This window comes from Amblyomma americanum, chromosome 1, assembly GCF_052857255.1.
Source record: "Amblyomma americanum isolate KBUSLIRL-KWMA chromosome 1, ASM5285725v1, whole genome shotgun sequence".
In the NCBI taxonomy this organism is placed as follows: Eukaryota; Metazoa; Arthropoda; class Arachnida; order Ixodida; family Ixodidae; genus Amblyomma; species Amblyomma americanum.
In genome coordinates, this window is record NC_135497.1 from 494,973,042 (window position 1) to 494,984,237 (window position 11,196).

The 11,196-nt window shown below is 45.7% G+C and overlaps 1 protein-coding gene across 1 annotated transcript; it reads left to right on the top strand.

Moving 5' to 3' along the window:
• The first annotated feature begins 3,984 nt into the window (after positions 1-3,984).
• LOC144127698 (uncharacterized) lies at positions 3,985-9,388 on the top strand. The gene is made up of 3 exons (XM_077660621.1): positions 3,985-4,104; positions 7,267-7,493; positions 9,209-9,388. The coding sequence occupies exons 1-3, from the start codon at positions 3,996-3,998 to the stop codon at positions 9,386-9,388; spliced, it is 516 nt and encodes a 171-aa protein (XP_077516747.1). The 5' UTR covers positions 3,985-3,995.
• Positions 9,389-11,196: the final 1,808 nt, after the last annotated feature.

Sequence of the window (11,196 nt, forward strand, 5' to 3'; positions counted from 1 at the left end):
GCCGCAATGGCTTTGTGGTTAAGGTGCTTGGATGCTGACGCGAAAGGTGCCGGCTCAATCCCGACTGCAGTGGTCTCACTTCAGTGGAGGTGGAATGCTAGATGCTCGCCCGTGTACTGTGCAATGTCTGTGGACGTTACAAAACACCAGGTGGCTGAAACTATCGGAGCTCTCTACTTAGTTGCTCCAGCTAAGTTGGTTTGGGACATTAAGCCTCGTAAGCCATGACTAAAAGACACTTTCAGTATCTCCCTTTCAGTTTGTTTTTTTTGCCATATCCCACGATTGCAGTCCTGTGCACATCAGGGAAGCATTCGTGGCATTCCCCACAATGAAGTGGCAGATTCAATCCACCGCCTGTTCCAAAGGGCGTGGGCGCTCTCTGAGGCGGTCGTTAATACACCTGGCTGATGTACCCTGCCACAGCTGTGTGGTATTCGATAGATGACACCAGTGCAGCAAGGAACATGCACGTTTGGTGCTTCTTCCGGAATTCAGTATGGCGATCCGGCCTTTCCTCTACAAGTCTTGCATAGCTGCGACAGCTTACATGGCGTACAAAAATCCCAGCTGTATGCCATTCTTAGAGGCAATTTTCTTCAGGTTATGAAAGCTTTGTGCTGTAGGGCGTAACCTAATACCTTTTGTTCTTGGAACTTCATATATTTTGATCTCGAAAAGTATGAGGTTGTGCCCTAACTGCAAAGTCTCATAAGCTGAGGATAATTGCTTCTCAGTATGGCATACGGCTGGTGTTTTCTGTGCTACGTAAGCTGTTAGAGTTAGGAAGACATATAGAGGAAAAGCCATATTATCGTACTAGCTGCCAGAAGAAGCAACAAAACATGTACGTTCTTGCTGCGCTGGTTTAGCTTATAGGACACCACTCAGCTATGGCAAAGTGTGCATCAGCAAAACTGGTCGGTGTATTAAGAATATAGATACCTTCCTTTTGGGTAGTGTTTTCATCTTTAAAATATTGTGTAAGGCATTGGTACACATGGATTACCGTGTGGTATTTTCCTTTGGCTGCTATATAATTTACAATCCATTTTCTTGTGCTGTTCTGGCTTCAGTTTAAGCAGCTAAACAATGACCGCGACGTCAACATGTGGTTACACTACAGGTCACGTGAGGCATGAAAAAAATGGTAGTACAGTAAAAGGTAGTTAATTCGAATTCTACGGGGCCGCCAGGCCAGTTCGAATTAACCAAAATTCGAACTAATGGAAGTGAGCAAAAATGGACGCGTTTGATGCCCGGAGGGCATGAAAAACATTTATTTAGCAAAACAATCTGTTATCATCTTCTGCTTCTCTCTGAGGGCTACCGTAGTCACTCGGTCTTCTAGCGCGCGAATGCGACGCAGGGAGTCTTCTTCCCCCTCTTCAAAGCTGAAGAAAAGGCGCGCGACATTCAGCGCTCCCATAACTTCTGCCGCGGACGGACGCACGGGCTCTTGCTCCTCGTCGTCGTTTCTGCGTCCACTTCTTTGGCTTCTCCGGACAACACCCGGATGACAAGATTATGTCTGTCTCGAAAGCGGTGAAACCATCCTTCGGAGGCGACAAAATCTTCCACGTTCATGCGCAGGGCGAAATCGGCCGCCTTCGCCATGATAATTGGGCCGCTCAGTGGAATGTCTGCGCTTCTCATTTCTTTTACCCACGTGATCACAGCGGTCTCAATTTCCGGATACTTGGCTAATCGGAGCCGTTTTCTGTTGCTGGCGAAATCTTCGGCTTCGTAGGCATCCTCGACGGCCTTCCTATTTCGGACGTAGGTGGACAACGTGCTTGATGGAATCCCGTGCTTTTTCGCGATTAACACTTTGCTGGCCTTCCGTTCGTCCACCTCGCGTAAAATCGCCACTTTCTCCTTCACCGTCTTGGCGCAGTATTTCCCACGCGAACACATCTCGCGGACACAAGCTCACAGCAAGCGGCGTGCAAAACGAGGGCTAAAACACTAAAACGTCGTTCCTCGAAGCAGTCGCGGCAGGAAAGACTTTAATACTTGTTCCAGCACCCTAGCGGCGCTCCGATGGTTCGGCCATCTATCGTACTGCCGTGAAACCTTCCAACGATGGTTTTCAACAGCGGCGCTTGGCGGCGCGCAGTTCGAATTATGGATGGTGGCGCCAATTTTTGAGTGAATTAACGAGCTGTTACGCGCATAGACTTCTTTTTCTTTCTATGCACTGCGGACCGGACCACGATGACCATTTCGAATTATCCAAAATTTGAATTAACGAGTTGTGAATTAACAAGCTTTCACTGTATAATCGCTACTCCTACATTTGTTATCATTCAGGCTCTTTGGGTGAAAGTGCATATTTTGCTTCTTTCCTTGTGATGCGTCAGTAATCACGGTTCCCTTTTCTCAAAGGTCCCATGTCTGCCCCACTCCCCAGTTTTGTAGTCCTGCAAAACCATATATATGCAATTTTTTGTGTTATCTGTGCGTTGCTGTCATGCATTGTTGCAAGTGTTTGGTTTGGACGCGTTTCTGAACATCACTGCACGTATGACTACGTATTACTCCCCCGATAACAGAGCAACAAGCTTCCACACAACCGACCGAAAGGCACTTCTAGCATTACTTTTTTTCGAACTGAGCACAGAGAGGAGGAGAAGCCTTAGAGAAAAGCGCATGCCGTGATCACCGACGCACCACAAGGAAAGAAGTGAAGTTTGTTCTTCCGGCAGAGCAGGCGGATTGGTGCATCACCCGTTCGCAGCAGTCTCACAGAAGCAAAGACTCCTTGGGTACTTTTATTTCTTTGGGCTTAACTTACAGCTGTGTTGTGTCGACTGCAAGGACATTTTAAAGGAAATCGAAGGGCCAAAGTAAAAACAAAAACGAAGTTTTCCAGAATACTCTTTTGGAATAGACAGCGGATCAAAACTTCATTGTGGTAACTGCCTTGAACGCTTTCCTGAACTGCACAGGATTGTAATCGTGGGACGAGGCAAAAAAATGAACTTACTGAAAATGAAAGGTACTGGAAGCATCTCTTTTTATGGCTTGGGTGATAAGTGCGTGAGCGAAAGCTCTGTGCCCGTGCTTCAGAAATTATTGTCCACGTGCAAGTAAAATATGGTAACTATATAGTACGTGTTTTGGTGTCATCATACATTGTGCACACGTGGCACCATCCTTTGATTGTATGCTGGTGAGTTATAATTTTCTTGTTCTGCCTTTGGCGATTACCTTATGCAAGTCGATGCTGGCTACAGCTGCGCTGGTGCGCTGCTATCATAAATGTCTGAATAAACTGCTGTGAGTAGCGCTTGTCCTCTCCGGTTCTACTATAGTAGTTGTATGACTATAGTAGACCATAGTCCGGTTCCGGACTATAGTCTACAGTGATTGAATGTGTGCATAGATGGTGCATTCTGGAGTGGACTATTTTATACTGTGAGTGAGTGCGTACATAGATGGTGACTGCGGGAGTGGAATTTGTACTATTATAAGTGACTGTGTGCATAGCGGGGAAGATCCTACAGGTTTTAGGTCGTTATTAACATATAAGTGACGCTACGGTGGATTAATTGCCAGCAGAGTAAGCAAGGCTAATCTCACCTGTAGCATACAACTCAACTCTCCGGTTCTCACATTCAAGTTGTACTTGTGCTTTCAAATTTGCAGCATGATACCAGCTGGGGCAGCATACAGCTTCGTTAAGGCTTTTTGTGTCTTTAAGGATCTGCCAGTATAAAGGAGCAGTTTAAATTATTAAATCTGGTACAATGAGATGACACCCTGAACAAGAATGGTCTTAATGAATGGGAGCTCATAAATGCTTAATGCTATTTCTGTACGAGGCAGTTACGGTGTATATATATGTGTCCTTTCAGCAGAAGTGCTGATGTAGCATTTTGGCATTATCTGTGTAGCATTACCTGTGTTTTACTGAGTAATTTTTCCGTTCTTCCTGCATCAACACTAATGCTTCATGTCCGTGTCCAACTTCAGCCCTGCTTAGCCACTCAATGGAGGCGGCCACAACACCAGCTGGTGCAGATTTCACTGCGGGCTGCCCGGCTAGTTCGGCCTCCACTGCAGGCGACCTTGAGGATGTGGAGGAAGCGACTAGCGATCGTAAGGCTTTTCGCTTTCTTTACTTGTATATGAAGAGCCTGAAAAGACGAGAATGCAGTGAGAGGATAGGACGAGAATCTATTTTTTTGAAGTACGAGCCTGAACAGGCCTTGGTAGAAGTTCTGTTTTGCCTTAAAGGAGACCTAGCTGGTGGATATTTCAAAACGCGTGCTTTGAAAATGACCACTGTTTGTATAAATATGCCTGCTGCAAGTAATCCTCAAAAGAAGTCGTACTGAACCTAAGCGGTGATAAAATTTGCTACTTGACACTTCCACAGCTCTATCTCATTCCTACTAACTAGTTGCAGTGTGTCTTCCCGCCGAGCAGCAGTTTGTTTCCTTTAATTTCTTTCTTTTGGTTTTGGATTGTGGTTTTGGTCCTGTTATTGTTGTTTCCCTTGGCCTATGTCACTAGAAAGCCACAACCTTTTAAAGACGAAGGACCAATAGAAATAAAACAAAACATTACAGATTGTGGCTCAGGACTGCAAAGTGGTCAGTGTACCCTATACAGTTTCTCTAGTTTTTGTGCATATATTTTTATGTGCCCAGCCTGCTGTGCTTTCTCACTCCCACTGGCAGCTGTTGTCACAATGGAAGAATACACTTATGGCTGTTTCCATCCGTGCCATGATGTGACAGCAATCAAAATGGCAACCAAGCTGAATAGAAAATTGGTTGCACATAGAATGAACAGTATTCACAGCAGCTATTTTTAACTAAGGCATTAGCAGTGCATGGTGCATTTGTGATATTTAGATCTGCAAGGGATAGAGCAGTTGTACAGAACAAATACCTTTGTGTTTAGCTGTGCCTTGTGGTGGAATAAACGGCAATTTAGTAGCTTAATGCAGAGCATGTTGACGCCCAGTGTTGGCTTACATTACCATCATCGATGCTGCAGTCCCACAGGGTGTTAATTGTTCTGACGTCCAGTGAAATCCTCCACAGCAGTTCATCGTCCTGCAAAATCTCGCACTTCACAAACAACCTCACCATGACATCGTGTAGAACAGCCTCAAATATGTTTCCTCGAGGCAGCCACCACGTTTGCATTACCCGTTCTGATATGTCAAACTTGCGGCCAGGTGCGCAGTTGTTCTGTGAAGGATGAAAGATATCTTGAACATATTCGTGAAGAAGCACCGAATGCTTATGGGGCATTCACTCTTGGACACTCGGCGGAGAGAGCAAGCGAAATCCTCTGCCGCCGAAAAAGCTGCATCGTTCACACTTCCCGGCCACCTCGTCTGCGCTCATCATCTGTGTGTCGTCTGCTCAAGGCGTACACAGATATGGCAAGAGGTTAATCCATGCTGTCTACGTACGATAACCGTATGCACGCTTACTTACGCTAAATGCAGCTATTTTGCCATACGTTACGCCATTTCTAGCATTGTCGCTTTTAAATACATGATTAGCCTAGTGGCGCCGTCTGTGGTTACTCTCAAGCTTTTTTTAAAAAATGAAAGAATCGTCACCTAAAATTAAAAAAAAAATACATTTATCACTCACACTTTCTTTATGGGTGAGATGAGATGAAGCGAAAGAGTGCTGGCGCTTTTATGGGCATAGAACGCGCTCAAAAAGGCAGTAACAGCGACGAATTCTGTCCCAAGCGAGGCGTCCCGCACCGAAGGGCGTCGCCATGTTTGTTGCCGAACTTCGTACTCTCCTTTCTATTGGCTGACGGGATTCGGCGGATTTTTTTCCGGCGGCAGAATTCGGTCCTGGACCGATCCTGGCGCGTTCACACTTGGACATTCGGCGGCGAGAGGAAGCGGAATCCGCGGCCGCCGAAATGCTGTCTCGTTCACACTTCCCGGCCACCGCATCGCCGCTCATTGTGTGTGTGTCGTCTGCTCACGGCGTTCACAGATGTGGGAAGAGGTTAATCGATGCTGTCTACATACCAAAACCTTATGCACGCTTGCGTACGCTAAATGCAGCTATTTTGTCGGACGTTACGACATTTGTAACATTCTCACTTTTTAAACGCCCAGTGGCGCCATCTGGTGGTTAGGACAGGAACCATTGTTGTCAACAACTCGACGCCCCTCTTAAGCCTAAAAGGGGAAGAATCGTCACCCTAAATAAAAATTAAAGCAAATTTATCGCTCAAACGTTTTCTTATGGGCGAGATAAGACAAAGCGAAAGACCGCTGGCTCTTTTATGGCCTGTGAACGTGCTGAAAAATGCAGTAACAGCGACGAATCCAGTCCGAAGCGAGGCGTGCTGCATCGAAGGGCGCCGCCATGTTTGTCGCCGCGGGTACTCGCCTTCCTATTGGCTGGCGAGATTCGGCGGATTTTTTTTCCGGCGGCAGAATTCGGTCCTGGACCGATCGGCCTTTCCGCTGGGTATTTCGGCGGAATCTCTGCCGCGGAATCGGATTAAACTCGCTCTCCCCGCCGAATGTCCAAGTGTGAACGCGCCTTTACCGCTGGGTATTTCGGCGGAATCTCTGCCGCGGCAGCGGATTCCGCTCGTTCTCGCCGCCGAATGTCCAAGTGTGAACGCGCCGTTACTTGGCCCTGAGCACAATTGCTGAAGCGCCGCATTACAAACTGGTAAAATATGTGGCCAGGAGACATTACAGGCATCAAACAGAGCCACAGAGAAACTGTGTGCGTGGCATCGGCTCTTTTGTCAGCTGCAGAAGAGCCAACAACAGAGTGAGCTGGTGCATCATTGAAGAACCAAAAACAGCGCTCGCCCATCTTCTCGTCTGTCGTTATGGCGCTGTTTTTAGTTTTTCATCAGGTACCGGCACTCCCTGCAAGCGTTGCTGTTCTGAGTGGCAGTTCTACTGCAATTGGAACAGTTCCCCTTTCATAAACTATCAACACTCCCAAGAGTGCTGAGCATACAGCTAAAAGTAAAAAGGAAAACGAAAAATCCTTCTCAAAACCATGCAGAAAATTCTGGACAGAACTACCGCATCATCCCTGATACTAGTTTGTCTCCCCTTTATTTATAGTGCCATGCTCTGATTTTCAATTGCAAGCCAACACCCGCATATCGGATTTTCAAATTTGAATAAATAGGTCGTCTTTCTAGCGTGTAAATGCAGTATATTGCTCATATTGCGTCCTTGAGGTGTAAATATATACATCTGCTGTGTAATCCTGCCCTCACTGGAAACCTAGCTCGTTTCAGCGACAATGCTCAAGGTGCTGCGGCTGCTGCTAGAGATACGGCAGCAGCAGTGGGAAATCCTGCAGAGGCTGAGCCGGCTGGAGCAAGCTCGGCAAGAGCTGAAGACACGGTCACCATCTCCCGTGAGCTCCCTCCCGCCACAGTGCCCTCAGCTGCCAGCCTTCAATATTGAAGACTTTGAGGCGGCAGAAGCTTCTCTCAGAGATGACAGAGTAGCAGCTGCCTTGGTAATTTAATTTTGCATTCAATGTTTTATTACAGTAGTCTCTTGGGTGCTTAATGTAGTTGAGATATTTATTGAAAAATCTGAGCCCCAGAAGTAGATGCTTGCCATGCCTAAGCCATAATCATGCTGTTCTTGTATAACTTTTCAGCTAATATAGTGGGAATGGGTGAATTTTGAAAAGTCCGCACATAGGGTTACCGTGACATTGTTAATAGTCTGTTTTATTACAACTGAAAATTCCGGAAACAGTCGCGCCCACTTATACCGAACATGACAGTTGCATAGATTACTTTATAGTAAGTCTAATTCCTGTATTACAGTGAAAAATCCTAACTCCCTTACAGAATTAACATTTGTTTCTTTTTGATTCGAAATGAGTGCCTTAATTGTTTTTGCCTCTTTTACATTCGAAATGAATGCATTGTTTCTGTTCCTTCTAAAATCGGATTGAACGTTTCTTCAAAATAGACCCTATTTAATGCACTTTCTAAGCTCCCAAGCGCAGTCGTGTGCTCCTTATCAAGATCCTTGGTGATAAGCTGACTGCAGGCACTATGCAATTAATCCCCATTGCCGCTTTCACGGCAGCTAGTGGTAGGTCAGGCCTGTTGTCATTAGCTTCCTACTAGTTCAGTGCTTGTAGTTCACATGGCATATTCGTTTAAAAGTATCAACTAGGGTTCATGACCTCTGGAACGAAGCGCACAAGATGGTACAAAGGAAAGAAATTAACACGGACAGCACAGCTGAATCTCGCCTTATATAGCACAATTTCAGCTGATGGAAAAGGTGCAAAGTAAACAGGGCGAGAATTAACAAGAGTAATTAACATTTTGATTAGTAATTATATGCTGTCATTGACATATAGCACATGCTTGGACACATGAGCAAGTTCTCCATCACTGATACTGATGGGGTACTAAGGCAAGGTTTACCTGCTTGGATATATGAGGACGTAACTCTGATGATTCAGATGAAAATCTCTGTTACCTTGAAGTTTGAATTACAGAGTACTGTATCTGTGCTGCTAACAATGCTTTCAGGAGATATTTTAAGGCTGTTTTGATTTATTTAATCACAGGACTATGTTATGCTCTACTACTATTTGTGGCACATTCCGTCAAAGTATTGAGTCTCATGAAGCTAGTGTAGTGTAATGTTAAGTCTATTTTTGGTCCATATTTTGTTCACAAACCTAGGCGTTAAGGTGGCACACAAATTATTTTAATTATTGGTTTGAGACGATTGACAGCAGTGCTGTTTCGGAGCTAATTTTTTACAATACTCGTTGTTTTCCAATTAAGGAGACAGCTTTGATCAGCCTTTTGCCTGGCCTTTTTATTCCTTTCATTAATTGAAGTGCAGTACTCTACTCCAACCAGGATAGTTTCAAGAACTATAGATGCTAATTTTAGTTGCATATTTTTCCTGTAGTGATGCATAAGACATGAATCACCGTGGAGTATTCCTTTACGAGTGCTAATCAATTTAATATTGAACTTCTTGATGCTGTTACGGTGGTCAAAATGTAAGAAGTGTTTTTCACATAAGGTGTAAAAAAACCTATATAATTGCTGCTGTGTTGTAGCAGGTATAATACGATTACTTTGGAAGTCACACCGTTGTCTTGCTATTGCGTTCTACAAGTTAAGTGGTTATAGAATGTGATTTTTAATGTGAAATAACCGTTGGGCAACTGCAAATTTTTCCTTTCAGAGGAAGCAGCTTGTCTGCCAAGGCGGGAACAATCTGAAGGAGGTGGCGGCCAATGTGATGAGTGCTGTGATGGGGGTGGCTATATATGCAGAGACTATTCAGCCTGCGGGGGAGAAAAGGAAAACGCCCATTCGTTGGCACAAAGCTGTACATGGTGGCAACAGGTATATCTCATTTTGAATTGCTGTAGCTTTTAATTTAGAAATATCAGGATTCCTGCTTTTAAACATGTACAATTTTTCCAATCTATTTTCGTGCTGTATCTTACTGTAATTTTTTATAACAGCTGATGAATATTCTGTTGCTGTGTTTATGTGATTAGTTTGGGGGTCATAGTCATATAAAACTGCATAACGAAGCAGCAGATGCCCTCAATCAAACCAATCATTTCCATTTGTCGTATCGTAATCCGTTGTCATGAACTTCCCTGCAATGGCCGCTTTGACGTTGACTGCAGTGTCTTCATGATAGCTCTTTTTTTTTTGCATTTCACTACTGTACAGTCCTTAAGTTGTTTGTTGGGATACCTTGTGTGTCAGTAACGTGTGGTTTTTCTGTGTCAATCATGAACTTGGATTTCCATATGCTTGCAGGAAGTGTATTGTTTTAAACGTTGCATTTCTTGGTCTTAATGCACACTCACCTTGCACAGATGCCATCTGCGAGAGGCAGGGTGTGGACATACTGGAAGCACAGGGTTTTATTGGCAGGTGGCTGCCCGGTGCGTGCGACCGAAGGGGCGGCCGAAAGAGGCGCTATGCCCAAGCTTTCGAGCCTCCTAAGTCGCACACTCCTTCTGAGGAGCCACAAACTCATTCGGGCTCAGCGCCACCTGTTAACCCCTGTGCTGGGTCATTACCCCGCCCAGGCGCGCCCTCAGCCACCTGCCCTGCAGCCCCTCCAGGCATGGACATCACGTCCCCCTCAGTGGCCCACCCAAGCTCTGCCCCTTCCCCTGCCCCCCCCCCCCCCCCCCCCCACAGCCTCCACCTCACGCCCAGCCACCACACGCAGCACCCTTGCCACATGAATCGTTGCCCCACGGGCACATGAAAAATAAAAAATCTTTTTCTGAAATTCCTGTTTGCTTGCTTCATTTGGTAGCTGCTGGACATTAAGTAAAAAATCTGCATAAAATATTGTTTGCAAATCAAAACACACATGCAATGAAAATACTGCATGCAGTTTTGAAATTTTAATGGGAGTTCGAACCAATTGCATATACAGCTAGAAGTCCCACGGTATTGAACACCACGGACGGGACCTCTAAATACATGCGATAATTCTGCACTGGTCTCGGAAAATACTGGAAATGCCTGGAGGCAGCCACGATATGCCGGTATCCAAAAGGCCACTATTCGGCCATATTGGGGCTACTATTCGGCCATATTAGAGCCACTATTTCGACCATATTGGGGCCACTATTCGGCCATATTGTGCCCTATATTGGCAGTGATATTCGGGCCATTCTTGGCATTCAGATTGGCTGAACATCAGCCCAATCTTGGCGGGAATGTTGGGCCATGCTTGGAAAGAGTTGCGATTTGCCTAAATGCCAACGAAGGGCCGATATTCGCGCCAATTTTCGCCAATGATATGCCATCGGTGGCCCGTTATTGGCGTGATGCTTGGGTACGTGATGCTGGAGATAAAACGGATCCTTCAGCGTTTTCTGCCTCCTCTACCGGCTTAGTGGTTAAAGTCCCTGGTCGCTCATCTGCTCGGTCAGCTGTCTGGATTTCATTCCTCGTTGGTTCTCTTCCCTCCTCATTTGTTTGCAACGATGTGCTGGCTGGTGCATCTCTGGCTACGTGAGGTTCGGGAATTTGACTTAGATGAGTAGCGAGCTGGCGAGTTTTCGACCTTGTCAAAGCCTGTATCACCCCGCTTCCGAGCTTCTGGCCTCTCACGAGTAGCAATTGGTCTGATCGATTCGAGAAGAGCTAAGGATGTTGAAGTGACACGGCCTTCGAAACTACGGCCGCAGT

Bases quoted from the DNA above. Each gene is read 5' to 3' on its own strand.
- LOC144127698 (XM_077660621.1), top strand. From the start codon at position 3,996: ATGGAGGCGGCCACAACACCAGCTGGTGCAGATTTCACTGCGGGCTGC. The intron at 4,105-7,266 runs GTAAGGCTTTTC...AGCTCGTTTCAG, and splicing joins GGAGGAAGCGACTAGCGATC to CGACAATGCTCAAGGTGCTG. The intron at 7,494-9,208 runs GTAATTTAATTT...TTTTCCTTTCAG, and splicing joins ACAGAGTAGCAGCTGCCTTG to AGGAAGCAGCTTGTCTGCCA.